Genomic DNA, 21,895 nt, shown 5'->3' on the forward strand with positions numbered 1-21,895 from the left:
GTTCTGTGCTGGTGTAAAATTTCAGCTTCACCTGCGAGTATACAAAATGATGAGATATTTTCAAACAGAGAACCTTTTCATGAAAATGTCATTGCCTATGAGGCAGTACCATACAAAGCTATCATGACACAAATATTTCCGTAAGTTTGAAAAGTAGAATTGTATTTCAAATGGATTTGAATTTCTATTTCGAACTCTATTTTTTTAAATTATGATAATATTTTTCTTTGGTGTATTTTAAATCTAATGGCCTCAAAATGGCATAAAAAGTCGAAGTTATTCCTTTTTTTGCGTGTTGCAGTAATTATGCACAAATATTTCTTTCTCAAATATGTTAACATATTATGTACGTATGTATATACCCGTACATAAAGCATATAAACAATTATGAATGTACTAATTTTTATTTGTGTGTCTGTCAATGCTCATATTATATTATTTCAGGCATCTCTATGTGCATAAGTACATATGTATGTACATACTTATATTCATTTAAGGCAATATGTCTGTAAGTAAGTACGCTGTAAAGAGCAAAAGTCAACCTTCTTCCTCCTTTTGTGCGTCAACACATTATCATAACTGTCGACAGAGAGATAAGGCATTTTATAAAATTTGCATCACACGCCCCATAGCGCCTGAAATTATGCTTAAATATTTTGCATTTAATGGCAGATTTAAGTGAAGTTCAATGCAAATTCTCTGCAGTATAAAAATATTCAAGAGATTTTACTTTAAACCACACTTAAATGAACTTATGTATGTACGCACATAGAATGAAGAAAGAAGAAAGTTTGCGGGCAACCAAACATTTCATACTCTCGTAATCTTCGCGATTCAAAGCTGGAGCAATATTTTTGTGCCAACCGAAAGACTTAAATTTAATATTGACCCGAAAAAGGTGCTTTCTAAATTTCATTAAGTTACCTCACAGATTTATGGTTTTGGTAAAATTGTATGGAAGAGGTTGAGGTGAAAACATGCAGACACTTTGTGCTCCATTGTTCAGCCTTTGCAAAACTGAGGTTGAAATATCTCGCTATTCTTACTTTGGCGAACCAGAAGATATCGCCGAAACTGATATTAGCCGTCTCAACAAATTTGCGATGGGCTGAAAACACTTTGTCGATCTGTAAAGGTCTCATGATCCAGTATATTGGTGTTTATAGGTACCACAACAGATCGGCGTTCTAAGCTGTTCAAATGAAATCCTTCTTAGAATCAACGTTTTCATCTAACTTAACCTAACCTAACCTATATGGTTGTAATTAATTGAATAGTTTTTATACTCTCGCAACAAAGTTGTTAAGGAGAGTATTATAGTTTTGTTCACATAACGGTTGTTTGTAAGTCCTAAAACTAAAAGAGTCAGATATAGGGTTATATACACCAAAGTGATCAGGGTGACGAGTAGAGTTAAAATCCGGATGTCTGTCTGTCCGTCCGTGCAAGCTGTAACTTGAGTAAAAATTGAGATATCATGATGAAACTTGGTACACGTATTTCTTGGCTCCATAAGAAGGTTGAGTTCGAAGATGGGCAAAATCGGCCAACTGCCACGCCCACAAAATGGCGGAAACCGAAAACCTATAAAGTGTCATAACTAAGCCATAAATAAAGATATTAAAGTTAAATTTAACACAAAGGATCGGATTAGGGAGAGGCATATTTGGAAGTAATTTTTTTGGAAAAGTAGGCGTGGCCCCGCCCCCTACTAAGTTTTTTGTACATATCTTGGAAACTACTATAGCTATGTCAACCAAACTCTACAGAGTCGTTTCCTTCAGGCATTTCCATATACAGTTCAAAAATGGAATAAATCGGATAATAACCACGCCCACCTCCCATACAAAGGTTATGTTGAAAATCACTAAAAGTGCGTTAACCGACTAACAAAAAACGTCAGAAACACCAAATTTTACAGAAGAAATGGCAGAAGGAAGCTGCACCCAGGCTTTTTTCAAAAATTGAAAATGGGCGTGGCGACGCCCACTTATGGACCGAAAACCATATCTCAGGAACTACTCAACCGATTTCAATGAAATTTGGTACATACTATTTTCTTAACACCCTTATGACATGTACGAAATATGGGTGAACTCGGTTCACAACCACGCATTCTTCCAATATAACGCTATTTTGAATTCCATCTGATGCCTTCTCTGTATAATATATACATTAGGAAATGAAAATACAATTCAATGCTCAAAGTACACAAATTGATCTAATCTAATTAATTTTACAGCAAAATAAAAAAATATGTAAATTATTGTCACTTTATCATGCGAGAGTATAAAATGTTAGGTGACACCCGAACTTAGCCCTTCCTTACTTGTTAAGATATAGGATTTTGTTTACAAAAATCAGAAAACATGAACAAAATTATAATATCAGTTTTGCTGTAAAAAATTAGTGTACATGAAAGAAAACAGAGAGACACTTGAAGTCAACATATCTTATATTCTAAGAAAACGCCTTTTATGAGCTTTTCTTTTACAATTTTCCTGTTCATAATCTCTTTTTAAGACCCAACAGTAATCGGCCATCATGTGGCGATCTCAAGACCAATTATACCTTTCTTCCACCACTTTTAGACAATGGTTGAACCGCCCTCTCTGCTCTTGACTTTAGTTACCAAAATTATTCTAAAATGCCTCCAGATAATTACGGAAGTATACTAACTTGGTACTTAAATATGTTACGAGAGTTAGTTATAGTTTGCCAAAATATATTTACACAATTACCTCAAAATTTTATTATTTTTCGACTATCAACAGGAAAATTTTCCTCGATCCTCTTTCTAGAACAGTCATTACATTGATCAAATCTGTATCTTTCATTAATTGTTATATTTGAGGACTATAAAGTACCACCTTTTCCCCAATCGATGACGATGGAGCAGACGTTCCATTGCCCGACCATGAAGAAGTTCGAATAGCAATTACCCGCCGGGAGAACAACAAAACGGCGGGGCCGATGGATTGCTATTCAAACACGGCGGCGAAGAACTGATAAGGAGCTTGCATCAGCTTCTTTGTAAAATATGGTCGGACGAAAGCATGCCCAACGATTGGAATTTAAGTGTGCTCTGCCCAATCCACAAAAAGGGAGACGCCACTATCTGCGCCAACTACCGTGGGATAAGCCTCCCCAACATCGCGTATAAGGTTCTATCGAGCGAAGAGGAACGGCTTTTATGCCGCGATGTCTGAATTTGGTATCCCCGCAAAACTAATACGGCTGAGTAAACTGACGTTGAGCAACACCAAAAGCTTCGTCAGGATCGGGAAAGACCTCTCCGAGCCGTTCGATATCAAACGAGGTCTCAGACAATGCTGCTGCTGTGGAAAATAATTCGAGCTGCAGAACTTAATCGAGCGGGTACAATCTTTTGTAAGAGTGTACAGCTGTAGGCGTATGCCGATGATATTGATATCATCGGTCTGGGTCTGGCAGTGAACGAGGCCAAGACGAAATATCTCCTGTCGTCAAACAAACAGTCGTCGCACTCGCGACTTGGCTCTCACGTCACTGTTGACAGGCATAACTTTGAAGTTGTAGATTGTTTCGTCTATCTTGGAACCAGCATAAACACCACCAACAATGTCAGCCTGGAAATCCAACGCCGAATAACTCTTGCCAACAAGTGCTACTTCGGACTGAGTAGGCAATTGAAAAGTTAAGTCCTCTCTCAACGAACAAAAGCCAAACTCTATAAGTCGCTCATAATTCCCGTCCTGCTATATGGTGCAGAGGCTTGGATGATGACATCAACTGAGTCGACGTTGAAAGTTTTCGAGAGAAAAGTTCTGCGAAAGATTTATGGTCCTTTGCGCATTGGCCACGGTGAATATCGCATTCGATGGAACGATGAACTGTACGAGATTTACGACGACATTGACATAGTTCAGCGAATTAAAAGTCAGCGGCTACGCTGGCTAGGTCATGTTGTTCGGATGGACGAAAACACTCCAGCTCTGAAAGTATTTGAAGCAGAGGAAAAGTAAGACATCCACTCCGTTGGAAGGACCAGTTGGAGAAGGGCCTGGCTTCGCTTGGAATATCCAATCGGCGCCACGTAGCGAAAAGAAGAAACGACTGGCGTGCTGTAGTTAACTCGGCTGTAATCGCGTAAGCGGTGTCTACGCTAATTAAGAAGAAGAAGAAAGTACCACCTTTGACCTTTTCCATACTAAGCTGCGGAAATATAGCATGATTAAATCACTAAGTTAATTTTGAGAAAATATTTTTGGTGTACAAGTATGTTTCACCCTCTTATTCACATCCATTGGTAGACTGTGTCGATATCTGGGTGTACGGTGACATGTTCATTTCTGGGTAGTCTATGCGAATAGCTTTTGAGAGGAAAGTATTTGAGTAAAATACGGCATTGTTTACGCTCTGTACAGGGTTTGTCCGGAAAATAATAGGACCGAGTCGATTTTTTATTCAACCAATCGTTACAATTTTTTAAACACTTCTGCATCGATGCAGCGCAGCCAGCATTGAAGGCGTCGCGGAAGGCATTCTCCAATAACCTTGAGAGCCGGGAATCCCCTCTGTCATTTCATAATGGCGTGTGCCACTCGGAAAATTGCTTCTTTGTCTCGAGATCAAAGATACATAACTCGTCACCTGTGATTTCGTTATTAAAAAATTGGGGGTAAGCTTTTCTTGGCACACTTCCACTCGCCGCAATTTCTGGTCGTCAGTGAGTACTTTTGGGACCATCTTCGCGCACACCTTGCGCGTGCTCAAAAGCTCCTTCAGGCTCTTCAGCTCTGTCAGGAACCACAGATTTTGATAAACTTAACATCTGGGCAATTAAATGAATCTTTAGTCGACGGTCTGACTTCAAAACTTTGCGCACACGAGTCAATTTGTCGGTGTTTGTCGAAGTTGCAGGTCTCCCAGCACGGTCTTCCTTAGTGGCCTCTTCCCGGCCCTCCAAAATGGCCTGGTGCCACCTAAACGCACCACTTCTTGCTAATGCAACATTTGCGTAAGCCTGCTTGATCATATCAAACATCTCGATCGCAGGTTAACCGAGTTTCAAACAGAATTTAATCGCTTACCTCTGCTCTAACGAACGCTGCATTTTCGACTTGCACCACTTCCAGAAACACGTCGTGCGTAAATGTTTGGCCAGACTCACTAGGTGCTCGGAGACAACTGAACCGCCGCTTATTCGTTAGCTAAGAACACCCTCTACCGAATCCAGTCGGTGCACGCACGCTCCGAAGTACAGTAGTGGCGGAAGAAAATCAAACCCTGTATATGAAACCGGTGTAGATGTTGTCTTATTGTACTATTTCTACTGTTAAAGTAGTTAAAAAGTTTTTACAGCATAACCTTTATGTGAAGAGTGAACGTAAAATGATCACAGAGCAAATGGTTGAGTTAGCTTTGGCGGTTTAGGAGACATTTACCTTCATATTAGGGCTTTTGTTTTATATCACTGATGGTCCCTTTATATTGATACTTTGTAAAAAATATAATGAGATCTGTCGCTTAATTTGTTGCGTAATGATGCACCTCTTTTAACGAAATTTGTTTTTTCTCAACCAAAATATTTTTTGTTAATCTTTTTTTTTTTGGTTTACTCTTTTATTCTATCTTTTAAATATAAAAATCATTACAAATTATGGTATTCATATATATAAAGATAAAAAGCTTTTAAGAGTTACCGAAACCATAAGGTGAAGAACTACGTACGGGCACATAATAATCACCATTCACCATATAAGCATTTGTTATTGCACCCATTTTCACGCCACTGTACGAAGTGCCACAATCATCTTTTACTGCTTCCTCATAGTCACCACAACGCATGCTGGGGAAGTCATCACGAGCAACAGCCTCAGCGTAGTAAGCGGTGGAGCGCGCGTGACTGCAGGCACCAGTTAAATCCAAAAGACAGCCAGGTTGAGTCTTACCGCCATTCGGGTAAAAGGCGCCCTTACCGATTGGCTTCAGGAAACCCAATTCACCGCCATTGGTCTGAATAGACTCGACATAATGAGCATCATTGGCGTTCAAACGTTTGTTGGGCTTGTTATAACTGAAGAGTGGCAGGGCGGGGTCCAAACCGACTATAGCGTGAAGTAATCCATTTCTAGTGCTCTTACCTGCATAACCTGCTACATGAGCACCCAAACTATGACCGATCACTTCCGTATCGTTCAAACTCAAATCATGTACATCAACCAAATAGTTGATCATGCTGGCCACTTTTTCGCCAACCTTTGGTACAGCCACAACAGAAGAGGCATAATCAACAGAACGTGCGCGTTCCCAATCTACAACAATCACATTGTATTTTCCACGTCCCAACCAAGCTGCACGGATATCTTTATTCATACCAGCGGTATAGCTCTGGGTCCAACCGTGAATAACGAACCTGTAGTGAAATTTAAATGTTATACTTATCAAGCAATACTGGATCAGTTTATGTCACACCTTGTTGGATTGCTAGCATCGAATTCAGATTCGGATATGGACTTGAAGCTTTCTTTAATCTTTTGTCCTTTTGACGGATTTCTGTTTGTGTACAAGTAGAAAGTCACTGGCACGGGTAACAGACGACTCTGTATTTCTTCCTGCTTCTCCAATTCATCTAGCATTTGTTCACCTTCTTCGATTGAGACCCAAATTAAGGAGCCATCAGCCTGTGGCACATACCAACCATTCTCTCCGTTTATGCGTTCCTCTTCAGAAATGGGAACGGCAACAACTGAAACGGAATTTATATGAGTCTTGCTGGTTTCTATTCCTTTCAGTACTTTCTGTTGGGTTCGTGTAAATACCTGCCAGAGCGCAAACCGCCAAAATCACCAAGACTTTCATTGTTTAAGTTTAATGTTCTACTGCAGGTCTTTTAGTGAAAGTAAGACAATTTATATACACTCGGGAACTTCGATATTTAAGTACAATACGAGTGCATCAGATAAACGAAGCAAATAAATTATTAACTCATTCCATTAAATCAGTTATAAGAAATGCCCTAATTATTGGTCTTGAAAAAAAATATAAGATCGTATCTAAAATAACTGAATTTCTTTGAACCCATACCTACATACATTTAGCAGATAAGAATTTATTTTTCAAAACTCTGTAGGTGGTACTTTGGACTGTTTTTGTTTTCATGAGTTAGCATAATTAATATATGGGGCGCTGATTTAGCTTCGAAGGTAAATATTTTAATTAATGAAACTAATAAGCGGAGAATTGTTTTAGATTTAAAAGTTATACAAGCATGTATAGACAGACTTGCAGATTTCGAAATGCTTTATAGTTAATTAATCCACGTTTAAGCTAATAGAATTTATAATATATTTATTGATACTACTGTATATAATTCTCGTGTAACGCTGTTTGTTGCCAAACTCCTCCGAAACGGCGGGACTGATTTTTATGACACTTGGTGTGCTTGCAATATTTTTTGTTTTCTCAGTTTTTTTCTCATTAAGTAGTGAGAAATAGATACATGCAATTTAGAATTTTCATCCTTATACGATCAAACTTTTTTATTTTTTTTAGTTGATATTTTTCTATTATTTTGTTGCATCCACAGATCAAGAAGATGGCAATTGAATAAAATAATTGTAGTTTACTATAATCTTCATGTACTATATAGTTCTATCAACCAATCAGTTAACACCACCGGGTGTCTCCCATTGTCACTTCTTAACCAGCAAACATCACGCAGTATATACGAATAGCAACATATAACACTCAAATAGTATTCCATGTTGACAGTTTGGCCGGTCGGAAGAAGTTCGGAGTGCACCACTCCTCGATAATCGAAGAAAATTGACAACATAACCTTGATTTTTGACCTGTTTTGACCTGTTTTAACGTGTTTTTTTCGGCTTCGGCTCACCTTTGCCACGATATTCGACCGATTGATCAGCTGTTTCCGGCTCTTAAGCATGGATCCAAGTTTCAACGCTAGTAATAATATGTTACCTAATATCCTGGCAGTCGGATTGCATTGTTTCACAGACGTTAACGCGACTTAGTTTTTCGGAAAAATTTAGTGATTTTGGAACCAATCGTGCTTCCACTTTTCTTTAGCCGAAATGAACTTTCAAAATGGTTTTTACTGATTCTTCTAATATTTCAACGATGCCAGTAAGATCCCTGAATGTTAATCGTCGATCCTCAAGCACGAATTTCTCTATTTTGTTGACATGTTGATCATCAGTTGATGTTAATAGCAGTCCTGGACATAGTTCGTCGTCAAAGCGTTCTCGATCCTTTTTGAATAACACCTGCTTGCGACAAACAATTATCACCGAACGCGTATACTACACACGAATGATTTTTTATGAAGTGAAGTTACATTTCTTACTGAACTTGAGCTAAATCGGCAAGGGCAGCTTCAATTTAAATGACAACACTTTAGTCTTTCACACACAGGTTATTATCATACCCCTGGGAATAGAAGGAAATGAAAGACAGAAGTGTTGGCCCGCTGGGGGACAGTTGAGAACATAATTCACCTAAGCTGTCACAGACCACTAAGCTCCTTCAAAGGTTGTTTGAAACAAAAGAACTTAGAACACCTCAGTTCCGAGAAAACCGCAGTGTTGGTAAAGCGTATCAATGCTAAACTTGTATGAAAAGTAATAGAGGTCGAATTTGCTTCAATGACGTTGGCATTTCGAACGACTTACATATTTAAAATAAAATCGAGAAAAATATTAAGACCTCTCTTGTTTATGTCAGTACTCAACCTCCTAAGCACTTATGCATATTGCATAGCCTTTACTCACTGCCCAATTGCGCAGCAACCTAAAAAGAGTACGCTTGACCAACTGACTGAGTAAGGTATTAATTGATAAGATTTTGACTTAACAGATATCAGACATTCATTACTTATCGCAGGGACATGTAACCATGTAAAGGTTTCTAAATCATAAGTAAGTTCCACTCATTTCTACTGATTTGTGAGCTAAAATCAACAGCATACTGTTGAGAGATGATTGAAGGAAGAATCCGGTTTAAGTCACTAATACAAGACCATGCACACACAAAATATTAAAATAAACAAAATAGTTGTTAAATAAAAAATTAACTTATATCCTTTTATTATCATAAAACTATCCTTTCATATATACATTAATATTACTAAAATGTTTAAGCATAACCGTAACCATAAGGTGAAGAACTATGTACGGGTACATAATAATCACCATTCACCATATAAGCATTTGTCACTGCACCCATTTTCACACCACTGTAAGAGCTGCCACAATCATCTTTCACTGCTTCCTGATAGTCACCACAACGCATGCTGGGGAAGTCATCACGGGCCACAGCCTCAGCGTAGTAAGCGGTGGAGCGGGCATGACTGCAGGCACCAGTTACATCCAAAAGACAGCCAGGTTGGCTCTTACCACCGTTCGGGTAGAAGGCGCCCTTACCTATAGGTTTAAGAAAACCTAGTTGACCGCCGTTGGTCTGAATGGACTCGACATAATTAGCATCGTTGGCGTTCAAACGTTTGTTGGGCTTGTTATAACTGAAGAGTGGTAGGGCGGGATCCAAACCGACTATGGCGTGAAGCAATCCATTTTTGGTGTTCTTACCAGCATAACCCGCTATATGAGCACCCAAACTATGACCGATCACTTCGGTTTCTTCCAAACTCATGCCAAAGTTCTCCACCAAATAGTTGATCATACTGGCCACCTTTTTGCCAACTTTGGGTACCGCAACAACAGAGGTAGCATAGTCAACGGAACGTGCACGTGCCCAATCGACAATGATCACATTATATTTTCCACGTCCCAGCCACGCTGCACGAATATCCTTATTCATACCAGCGGTATAGCTCTGGGTCCAACCGTGTATAACGAATCTGTGGAATTTGGGTGTTACACTTATCAGCATTTCTTTAGAACAGATTTAACCAGTTTATTATCATACCTCGTTGGATTGCTGGCATCGAAGTCGGAATTGTTAATGGATTTTGCAGTTTCGGTAATCTTTTGTTTCTTTGACGGGTTTCTATTTGTATACAAGTAGAAACTTACTGGCACTGTTGAAAGTCGGCCCTCTATTTCTTCTTTATTCTCCAATTCATCAAGCATTTGTTCGCCCTCCTCGATTGAGACCCAAACTAATGAGCCATCAGCTTGAGGAATATACCAACCATTCTCACCGCTGACACGCTCCTCCTCAGGAATGGGTACGGCAGCGACTAAGGATACAGTTAATGAATATTTTTCATGCGACTGATTACAGCTAGCGGTAAATTACCTGCGGTCAGCGCACAGATTGCTAAAATTATCACGACTTTCATTGCCAACTCAATGGGAAATACTAATAATTCTTTAATGAATCCAAATCAATTTATATAACAGGGGGGTCTTAAGTAGCGTTGGGTTTCGAAGTGTATCAGATAATTCAAACCGTTATCAACAAAATAGTAGCTTAATGTTCATAAAACTTAAAAGCGATAACCATGGCCTAGCATTGTAAAAGTATAAATTTAAACTGATAAAAATTCGCTCTTTTTTGGAAATGGTTATCGATTAGTATTGCCGAAGCGCTTTATTATTACAAAGATAAGATACTAGAAGTACACTCTGCAAGTGGCATACTAAAATTTTACCGTCAGTTTCATTAATCACAATTTTTGTTCTTTGTAGTTGCATTAGGATTGAACATTTTTAACGGAATAATTAGTATATGGTTAGCGCTTTGCAGAGCCACTCTGTCTTTTGACTTTTTAAGTATATTCAGTAAGGGACATATTATTTAAGAATATCAAACTGGACGATCAGTGAACGATGAATGGAAAAGAGGTTAGGTATTTTTCTCCCCAATTCTAACTAAAGGAGCAACATTACATATAAGATCATCATAAACAAGTACGAAGGGCTCAAATCGGATATAAGCGAGTATTTTATACTCTGAAAACTTTTAATGTTCAAATGCGAAGGCATATTTTCAGATAACAAAATTAGCACACATATTAAGGAAGCAAACAGTTTAGCGTCAGGTGGCGAATCCGAAGTCCCAATAACTGTTAAAATGGGGCTAGAGAAGATCTGCACGATTCCATTAACATTTGGCATAACTCAAGAATGCTCGGAAACATTGTTTGAAGCAATTTTGTAAAGATAACTCACACACTGATCGACGTATTGCGACAGAAAATCAATAAATGTCGTATTTTGGAGTTGGGGTAATTGAATTCACACATTTTCGACATTACACTAAAGTAAATCCATTATCAAATTTTATACTCTTGCTACATGTTCAGCTAACGGTTGTACATATAACCTTAAAATAATCGAGCTAGATCTAGGGTTATGATCAGCTTTGCGAGAAAAGTTGAAATCCGGATGACTGCATGCCCGTCCGTCCGCCCGATGAAACTAGGTACGCATGTTACTTGGCGAAAAAAATAAGAGTTCACAGATGGGCGCAATCATACCACTGCTACGTCCACAAAACGCTATTAAAGAAAAACCTATAAATTGACATAATTTAGAAATAGAAATAGAACTGTAATTTGGCATTTTGTTTGTAGTAATCTGTGAGCTGAAAGTTCTGAAACCACTTTTAGATAAAATCCCATATCTCCACCTATTTCAACTAAATTCAACATGTGGGCCAATCAAAATCCATGATCACCGGAATATCCATCGAAACTATGCGTGAATTCATCAAAAATCAGCCGAAATCATCATTGACATTCATGGAAATGGAATTGAACATCTCCAAAACATCGATTTATCGCATTTTGACCAAACATTTGGGCTTACGAAAGGTGTGCGCAGGGTTTGTTCCGCACAAATTGACTGACGACCAAAAATTGCCATTTAACCAATAACCACTCCCCGTATTCACCTGATATGGCACCGTGCGACTTCTTCCTTTTCGGAAAAATGCATTTGCCCATGAAAGGAAAGCGTTATGCAGACGTAGAGGCCATTCAAAAAGCTTGCACCGGCATACTGGCGGCCATACCGGCCAACGAGCTAAAGCACTTGTTCGACATGCTTTTGGACCATTCAAAAAGCTGTTTTGAAGCAGAAGAAGACTATTTTGAATAAAATAAATTGATTTTTCCGGAAAAACCATTTGTTCTGTGTTTTTTTTAAGTCCTGTTTATTGTGGAAAGCACCTTGTATATATCGAACTTCTTAACAGCAACTCCTGAACAGGCAATAGAAGTCAAATTTCATACAAATTTCCTTCCATTACTCGAAGTCAGTCTAATTCAGAGTTTTTTTGTGGTTTATGGTGACTCAAATTAAGGAAGTTCAACTGCTAATAATTTAATAATTGCTTTGATTCCGATCTTCTGGTTGACGGCGTTGATTTCTGCAAGTTGCAAGAGTATAAAATGTACGGTTGCACTCGTACTTAGCCATTCCTTACATGTTCTAAGATATCTTACATATTGACCGATTGATGTGGTATAAATCAAACGGAAGTTTGAAGCTTTCATAACGGGTAAAAGGGTGCTAGGTTGTATTGACACAATTCTATACATTTTCAGCACCAGGACACATTATTACCAGGAAACGACAATTTCTCAATGTCACTGTTAAGGGGGTATTCCCATGTAATCACTTCGAAAAATCGGTTTTTATTTTATTTTTATTTTTTATATATTTTGACAGTTAAAGCTATTGAAAATATAGTATTTGATAAGTTACAGCTCATAGTCGCCGACGTGTCGTAAGCGACTGTTTACCAGGCGCCATGACAGGTCTGCAGCTGCTACGTTTCTAAACGCATTTTTCTCGAATCATCATTTTCTGAAACTGTCATGGTCCTAAAAAAAAGTATTCAACCGATTGCTTTAAAATTTACATATGTTCTTCTACTCATTTATAGTTATCGTCCCTACCAGAATTGTTTATTTTCGAAAATATTTTCATATTTTTTTTAAACGAATTTTTAACGAAAAAAACAAGATTTTCGTGACTTTTTTTTGAAGTTCGATATTTTTTTTAATGAAATTTATTATATTTGGTAGGGACGATAGCCGCAGAACTACTGAATAATAATCCACTCAATTTTTTTATTTCAGACAACATGAACAGCCGCTAAAATATATTAAAAATGTAAAAAACGAAAAAAATTTTTTTTTGTACATTTCAAAATACATAAAAAAAATATTAAAAAATAAAAATGATTGAATTTTGTTGTCGCATAAAAAAAAATTTATAAAAAGTGGTAAAATGTATGCGTTCACATGAGAGTACCCCCTTAAACGAATATGTACTATATACATATATACAAACGGTTTTCAAAAGTTTTTAATCGAATTAGTACAATTTGCCCTTGAAAAATCGGCTCACCTACACAGAATTTATTACCACTTCTATTTTATCTCTTAAAAGTTAATTATAAATCACATACTATCTTTTAAGTTTCCATGCCGTGCATTCAGATTTTTAATGGGCAACTATTTAGTCAACTGATAAATCTACAATGGGTTAAGAAGTGTTTTTATTTTTTACACTTCAATACTATTTTCGTCTTAGACCCCAAGCTCTCCAAATTAAAAACAAAAATTACGGCGGACTGAAACTATTTTTGATAGTACTAAATAACAACCATCAACATCACGATATCACTTATCACACAGATCTATAACTTAAAGCATAATTGTTAACCACTTATTTGTCGGTCTTATTCACTATACGTTCTGCAACAAATCACGATAAAGTAAACAAATCATAAACATTATAAATACGTACGTAAACAAACATAAATAATAAACGATATAAATAAAGCTAATAGTTAGTAAAATTAGCTCAATACAAGTTACAAAATAGTGATAAGTACACTGTAAAAAAAATTTCTTTTCATTAGAGAGGAAAATTTGTAAAGATATAAATAAATTCGAATACAGTTGTATTTTTGCAGATAGGTTGAGTAAGATTTTTCTATACATTTATATGTAGATGTGTTCTTTAGCTTTGATTCGTCGAGATGCAATTTTCCACTGAACCAATAAATACTAACTATTAAAATAATTCATTGAAGTAAGTTCATTCTCCGTATTTAAAATGTATTCCAATAATTTAGAAAAAATCATAAAGTCCTGTAAAGTTCCCAAGTAAACATGGAGTATATAGTACATATGTATATCGATTCTCAACCGTTCTGAAATCATACAAATTACAAGAAGACATTGACAGATGTTATTATTTTGACTACAAAATCACTGTATGTTAGGTAAAATACTATATACCACGTCAATATACCAACCAAAGAATGCAAATTGTTATACACTGTGACAAAAAAGTACCCAGAAATGCTAAATAAAACACAAAATATTCAATTTTTTTATCATATTTTTATTTTTTTCCCACCACATGTAATAAACTTATGATCGATTTTTCTAGTCGTTGAAACACTTTTCACAAGCACTTTTTGGGATTACCTTCAGATCCTTGATCGAATTTTGTTTCATCTCCTCGATCGGTTTCATTCCGAGATTGTTGCCTTGTTTGCATGTCAAACTCATAAACACATGTCTCATCGGTAGTTATAATGCTCGAAAAAAACATACAGCAATCTATTGGAACGAGTCGACCAAGAACACGTTTTTTAATATTCGAAGGTCGTCCAGAACGAGGCATGTCTTCAACGATCTCTCGACCTTCTTTGAAGGCTTTGTTCCAAAACTGATAAAACTGAATCACCGTAAGCCTTTTCCAACATTCGCAACGATTCCGCTCATGAAATTTGGTTAGAAATACAAAATTTTAGACAAATTCTGGGTTCGATATTTTTATCCATTCTAAATTTCGCAACGCACTACAGAGGTATAGCGACTTAAGTAGATGATGTAAACAAACTGGTTGGGTGAACGCGCTCATATTTGGCATATTAATTAGGGACAGTCCTATCAACTTTGCAGGATATTTTTTTAATATTATTTACCCGGGGAATTTAATTACAATTTTCGGGTGCTTTTCCTGTCAAACATGAAAAAAATCAGGCCAACACTTCCAATAGCCTGCAAATATATAATATAAAGATATTCTTCCGATCTACTTATTGTCAAGCAGATCAATAAATACTCATGAGCTATTTTAATGGAACGCTAATAGGACTCTTTTTAATAACAATATCTCAGCCCCAATCATGCATTGCGAAAAGGAACGAAACCGGACAGCCACCATGCCTACTCCTCACTTCCAGTATACAAATCATTCACCAATGAATATATTGAAATGACACCATGAACAAGAGGTATTCCCCATTAGTATATTCTTTTGCCCAAACATTTTTGTTATTGAGCTAAAACTTATCAAGGACTCATACGAAAAGAACCCCCAGTACACTTTGTTGATTTATCTAAAATATCGGTCAATCTGTGTATTCTAGTGTGCAAATTCGGGGATACTATTTTTGTGATGGCAACATTCCCTTCTACCAAAAATAGGTAAAATCAGATCAATACTTCCCTTTGATCCCATAACCTATAAAATCATTTTCGAACATAAGATCGATCAATCTGTAAGAAATTTTAATGAAATTCAAATATTATATCTTCTTATTATAGTACACGTTCTGGCCTATGATTGTAAAAAATATAAGTAATACTTTCTACTTTTAGTTAAAATATATAAGTAAATTCCGCTATCACTTTATAATGCGAGAGTATGAAAGGTTCGGTTACACTCGAACTTAGCCCTGCCTTACACTTTTGAGTATAAATATTAATGAAGTGTAATTCAATTCCGTACTGAGTGAAGAGTTGCAGAAGAATCTGGGTTTAACCACTTATCCAATACTACAATATTGCGCCCAAGTTGTCCCAGCCTAGAACTTAGAACCTTTCAAAGCGCACGTAAACTACTTTGCAAATAAAAAAATTCATTACCTTCTCATATCAATATATTTTTATTAAATCTGTAATTTTCATAATTTTTTGCTCAATTATTTTAAGATGAACCGTAACCATAAGGTGAAGAACTACGTACGGGCACATAATAATCACCATTCACCATATAAGCATTTGTTATTGCACCCATTTTCACGCCACTGTAAGAAATGCCACAATCATCTTTCACTGCTTCCTCGTAGTCACCACAACGCATGCTGGGGAAGTCATCACGAGCAACAGCCTCAGCGTAGTAAGCGGTGGAGCGCGCATGACTGCAGGCACCAGTTAAATCCAAAATACAGCCAGGTTGAGTCTTACCACCATTCGGGTAGAAGGCGCCCTTACCAATTGGTTTGAGAAAACCGAGTTGACCGCCATTGGTCTGAATGGATTCGACATAATTAGCATCGTTGGCGTTCAAACGTTTGTTGGGCTTATCGTAACTGAAGAGTGGCAGGGCGGGGTCCAAACCGACTATGGCGTGAAGTAATCCATTTTTGGTGTTCTTACCAGCATAACCGGCTACATGAGCTCCCAAACTGTGACCGATCACTTCGGTTTCATCCAAACTCATACCAAAGTTCTCGACCAAAAAGTTAATCATACTGGCCACCTTTTCGCCAGTCTTTGGTACCGCAAGAACCGAGGAGGCATAGTCGACGGAACGTGCACGTGCCCAATCAACAATGATCACATTGTATTTTCCACGTGCCAACCAAGATGCACGAATATCCTTATTCATACTAGAGGTGTAGCTCTGGGTCCAGCCGTGTATAACGAATCTGTGAAATTTAGTGGTTACAGTTATGTAGTAGCCCTAGATTTTTAAAACACTTTTCAATCTGTTTATATCATACCTCGTTGGATTGCTAGCATCGAAGGTGGAATCAGTGATGGATTTGACAGTTTCGGTAATCTTTACTGCTTTAGATGGGTTGCTATTTGTGTAGAGGTAGAAAGTCACTGGCACTGTTGAAAGTCGGCCCTCTATTTCTTCTTTATTCTCCAATTCATCTAGCATTTGTTCACCCTCCTCGATTGAGACCCAAACTAATGAGCCATCAGCTTGAGGAATATACCAACCATCCTCACCACTGACGCTTTTCCCTTCGGGAATGGCTACTGCAGCGACTAAGGATAAAATTAATGAATTTCCATGCACTGAATACAACTAGCGGTAGATTACCTGCGGTTAGCGCACAAATTGCTAAAATAATCACGACTTTCATTGCAAACTCAATGGAGATACTAATAATTCTGGAATGAATGCGCACCAATTTATATAGTAAATGGGAGCATCAGTTGCTTTGGAAATGCACCAAATAATTTATTGATGAAAAATTTAAATGCGATAACTATGACAAAATTAAATTGAATAAAGACGCCGTTTTATTAAGATATCAAATAACTGCATGAACGTACTTTATTGTTAAGAAGATAAGAAACTGAAAATATACTCTGCATGAGGTATATTGCATTTTAATAAATCATTTTAATAATAGTTTCAGTTGGACATTTTTATCAATTAATGCTAGTATTTTTGCAAAGAATAAAAAATTATCTTTCTTACACGTATTAGTATTAGGTTATAGCCTACAGATATTTTTCTATGATCATCCCAGGCATAGTCGATTTCCGTATTACAAAACACAACGAAAACGAAAAAGTTCATAGTAATTAGAAACAATGCCGTTCGTTGCATTCTGAACTACTGCAAATATTTTTATTTCAAAGTAAAGGAACTGACCGGACGAAACTCCCGCCGACAGTGACGATCAGTCTTTGACGAGAATCCACCAACAAGAGTTATACCTAGGCTTGGGTTTAGTCTGATCTTTATCACCCTGGAACAAGAATGCTAAAAGATTAAAGGGATTAAAAGCAAGGAGATTGCTGCTGAGGTGATCACTCAGCCCGTAGATATTGAACAGCAACCATGTGTTCATTCCAGGAGTTCTTGGATGGGCTTGCTCATGTGGACATGCCGACCGATGGAACTGGTGAATACACAGAAGCACCCCACGAGAAACCGGTTCTGTTACATATCCATACAATTTTTAGTCAACCCTCCTCTCCAAAAGGCATGTGTATAAATTTCACATATGGGATCATCAGTTTGTGAATATATCCTTTTGAGTTAAGGAATTTCTTTTTGTGGTAAAAAATGGATAAAAAGGAATTTCGCGTGTTGAAAAAATTTTGGAGGTAAACAATACTGTTGAAGAAAATAATTTGTTCTATGACGAGTTTCCAAAAAAATCAAGCATCAAGGATTGATAAAAATGTCCAACTAAAATGAAACTATTATTAAAATTACGATTTATTAAATCATGCAATATACCTCATGCAGAGTATAATTCCAGCCTCTTATCTTCTTAATAATAAAGCACGTTCGTATAGTTAATTGATATTTTCTTTAATCAACTTAATTTTGTATATTATCAACGTAATGTCATAGTTATCGCATTTAAATTTTTCATCAATAAATTATTTGGTGCATTTCCAAAGCAACTGATGCTCCCATTTACTATATAAATTGGTGCGCATTCATTCCAGAATTATTAGTATCTCCATTGAGTTTGCAATGAAAGTCGTGATTATTTTAGCAATTTGTGCGCTAACCGCAGGTAATCTACCGCTAGTTGTATTCAGTGCATGGAAATTCATTAATTTTATCCTTAGTCGCTGCAGTAGCCATTCCCGAAGGGAAAAGCGTCAGTGGTGAGGATGGTTGGTATATTCCTCAAGCTGATGGCTCATTAGTTTGGGTCTCAATCGAGGAGGGTGAACAAATGCTAGATGAATTGGAGAATAAAGAAGAAATAGAGGGCCGACTTTCAACAGTGCCAGTGACTTTCTACCTCTACACAAATAGCAACCCATCTAAAGCAGTAAAGATTACCGAAACTGTCAAATCCATCACTGATTCCGCCTTCGATGCTAGCAATCCAACGAGGTATGATATAAACAGATTGAAAAGTGTTTTAAAAATCTAGGGCTACTACATAACTGTAACCACTAAATTTCACAGATTCGTTATACACGGCTGGACCCAGAGCTACACCTCTAGTATGAATAAGGATATTCGTGCATCTTGGTTGGCACGTGGAAAATACAATGTGATCATTGTTGATTGGGCACGTGCACGTTCCGTCGACTATGCCTCCTCGGTTCTTGCGGTACCAAAGACTGGCGAAAAGGTGGCCAGTATGATTAACTTTTTGGTCGAGAATTTTGGTATGAGTTTGGATGAAACCGAAGTGATCGGTCACAGTTTGGGAGCTCATGTAGCCGGTTATGCTGGTAAGAACACCAAAAATGGATTACTTCACGCCATAGTCGGTTTGGACCCCGCCCTGCCACTCTTCAGTTACGATAAGCCCAACAAACGTTTGAACGCCAACGATGCTAATTATGTCGAATCCATTCAGACCAATGGCGGTCAACTCGGTTTTCTCAAACCAATTGGTAAGGGCGCCTTCTACCCGAATGGTGGTAAGACTCAACCTGGCTGTCTTTTGGATTTAACTGGTGCCTGCAGTCATGCGCGCTCCACCGCTTACTACGCTGAGGCTGTTGCTCGTGATGACTTCCCCAGCATGCGTTGTGGTGACTATGAGGAAGCAGTGAAAGATGATTGTGGCACTTCGTACAGTGGCGTGAAAATGGGTGCAATAACAAATGCTTATATGGTGAATGGTGATTATTATGTGCCCGTACGTAGTTCTTCACCTTATGGTTACGGTTCATCTTAAAATAATTGAGCAAAAAATTATGAAAATTACAGATTTAATAAAAATATATTGATATGAGAAGGTAATGAATTTTTTTATTTGTAAAGTAGTTTACGTGCGCTTTGAAAGGTTCTAAGTTCTAGGCTGGGAAACCTTAGGCGCAATATTGTAGTATTGGACAAGTGGTTAAACCCAGATTCTTCTGCAACTCTTTACTCAGTTAATATCGAAATTTAATTTATCACACGGAATTAGTACCAGGGAACTAAGTGAGGTATTAAGAACCTTTTGAAGTGATCTTCGTTAAGATACTCAAAAATAGTAAGGTAGAGCAAAGTTCGAATGTAACCGAACTTTTCCTGATCTCGCAAGGTAAAATGATATGCGGAATTTACGTATATTAATATTTTTTTTAGAAATAAATGTGAACTATAGCCTTTATTTTTTACAATCGTAGACAAGCACATACACTGCTATTACAAAGTTATCTTTCCTAAATTTCATTAAAATATATTATATATTGACGGATAGATGCAAAAGTTCCAAAATATAAATATTTATAGATACACTAGGGGATCCGGCCACGCGTTGCTGTGGTATACATTTTATACTATTATTCATAATAATAAGCTATTCAACACAGTGAAAATTTTATTTACGAATAAAGGAAAACTCGTTTTTGTCGATATAAGAATCCATGGTTGTACTTGAGGTTTAATTTTGAATATGTTCACACAAATAAATTTCATTGGAAAAAATAATGAATTGAAGGCTCCTTTCTCAATGTTCGGTTACCAGCGTTTCTGTCCAGTTAATATAGTTGTCCGCTTAATAGATTGTATTTAATAAACATCAACAATGTGCATGGTTAATGGAGATGTCCGCTTAAGGGGTTAGGGGTAGTTAGAATTTTCAAAAAATTATTTCTTTTTTTGCATTTTCGTTAAGTGTAATATCTTAAAAATATTCCCTGAAAATTTCACGTTGATCCGATAATTAGTTTTTGAGGTATTCGACAAATAACAAAGAGAGATCAAAAACTATGTTTTTTGAACCGGTGACAACTATAACTCAAAAATCGTTCTGTAGATTTTAATGAAATTTATGCAGCTTTTAGAATACATAATAAACTCGGGCCTGATCGAAGAATTTTTATTTTTTCGAAAATTTCGATTTTTTAAGACCAATTAACTGTTAATTTTTTGGCAAAAATTTAGAAAAGAATTTGTTAATTTTAAAAATAAAAAAAATCCTTCTATCGGGCCCGAGGTTTTCTATTTATAAAACTACTTTTTTTTGTCCGATTGATTTTAGATGAATCTCCAAGACTTATGCTTGTCACCGCAAGTACCTTTTTTTGGAACAGGGTCAACACAAACAACTACAACTTTGGAAATGAATATTTTTTTTTTTTTTTGAAATTTTCGTGACTTCACGTCAACACATGTAAAATAACATGATTTAAGAGCAAAAAAAAAATACTGAAAACTCTCATTTTTTCGTGCCTCTGACTACCCCTAACCCCTTAATAGGGCATCTATTTAGGAGAGCTTTCACTGTATTCTTTGTTTAAGAATTGGTTTAACTATCCTATCTTTTAAGTTGGTTCGAACTGGACACATTGTGCTAAATTTTACCCAAAATCGGTTCAGTAGTTTATGAGTCCATCACGGACAAACAACGTGACATGTACTTTTTACATATATAGATATATGTTGCTAAAGGAAGTATTTACCCGATTTTACTCGTTTTTGACACAAGGGAATGTGTTGTCATAACAAAATTATTCTTCCAGAATTCGGTTACTTGAATTCACAGATTGACCGCTTTTTTCGGTAAAAAATCAACCAAATTCAGTGGGTCCTAATATTTCGTGTCTGACTCCTTGAAAAGTTTTGCCCGATTTCGACAATTTTGGGTAAAAGAATAAACATATTGTAGGCACTACTTGTTCAAAGTGTTATTCCAATATATTATCTGGTGGTTGAAGTGAAATAATCAGATGGATTTTGAAAACCTGTAATATGAGAAATAAGTATGGTTGTTTGCAGCATTCTCCCATTTTCTCAAGTGATTGGGGTTACCCAATCCCCTGCAATACCGACTTTTCTGAGTGCTAGCAAGTTTCAAATCTATCTAGATTAGTTTTCAGTGTTACAAACAATCGTTAGGTGAACGCAACTATTATACTTTGTACAAACATGTTGCGAGAAATTTGCGTTATATGCGAAATTCTAGTCCAATAGGCGAACGATTTTTACAATGTAACTTAAGAATTCATCAAATTTAATTG

At 36.8% G+C, this 21,895-nt stretch overlaps 5 protein-coding genes across 9 annotated transcripts in view; 1 reads left to right on the top strand and 4 right to left on the bottom strand.

Annotated features, from left to right (window-relative positions):
* The window catches only part of LOC126753162 (RYamide receptor), a 361,468-nt gene that overhangs the window by 205,874 nt on the left and 133,699 nt on the right, over positions 1-21,895 (bottom strand). The window lies entirely within an intron of this gene.
* On the bottom strand, positions 5,674-6,843 carry LOC126753313 (phospholipase A1-like). The gene is made up of 3 exons (XM_050464669.1): positions 6,804-6,843; positions 6,457-6,730; positions 5,674-6,397 (listed from the first exon to the last, which is right to left on the bottom strand). The coding sequence occupies exons 1-3, from the start codon at positions 6,841-6,843 to the stop codon at positions 5,674-5,676; spliced, it is 1,038 nt and encodes a 345-aa protein (XP_050320626.1).
* LOC126753307 (pancreatic triacylglycerol lipase-like) lies at positions 9,058-10,336 on the bottom strand. The gene is made up of 3 exons (XM_050464657.1): positions 10,264-10,336; positions 9,931-10,204; positions 9,058-9,862 (listed from the first exon to the last, which is right to left on the bottom strand). Exons 1-3 carry the CDS (start codon positions 10,304-10,306, stop codon positions 9,139-9,141), a joined length of 1,041 nt encoding a protein of 346 aa, XP_050320614.1. The 5' UTR covers positions 10,307-10,336; the 3' UTR covers positions 9,058-9,138.
* LOC126753423 (pancreatic triacylglycerol lipase-like) lies at positions 15,903-16,982 on the bottom strand. The gene is made up of 2 exons (XM_050464852.1): positions 16,726-16,982; positions 15,903-16,650 (listed from the first exon to the last, which is right to left on the bottom strand). Exons 1-2 carry the CDS (start codon positions 16,887-16,889, stop codon positions 15,927-15,929), a joined length of 888 nt encoding a protein of 295 aa, XP_050320809.1. The 5' UTR covers positions 16,890-16,982; the 3' UTR covers positions 15,903-15,926.
* LOC126753420 (pancreatic triacylglycerol lipase-like) lies at positions 18,568-19,628 on the top strand. The gene is made up of 2 exons (XM_050464836.1): positions 18,568-18,824; positions 18,900-19,628. Exons 1-2 carry the CDS (start codon positions 18,661-18,663, stop codon positions 19,621-19,623), a joined length of 888 nt encoding a protein of 295 aa, XP_050320793.1. The 5' UTR covers positions 18,568-18,660; the 3' UTR covers positions 19,624-19,628.

This window comes from Bactrocera neohumeralis, chromosome 2, assembly GCF_024586455.1.
Source record: "Bactrocera neohumeralis isolate Rockhampton chromosome 2, APGP_CSIRO_Bneo_wtdbg2-racon-allhic-juicebox.fasta_v2, whole genome shotgun sequence".
NCBI classification, from domain to species: domain Eukaryota; kingdom Metazoa; phylum Arthropoda; class Insecta; order Diptera; family Tephritidae; genus Bactrocera; species Bactrocera neohumeralis.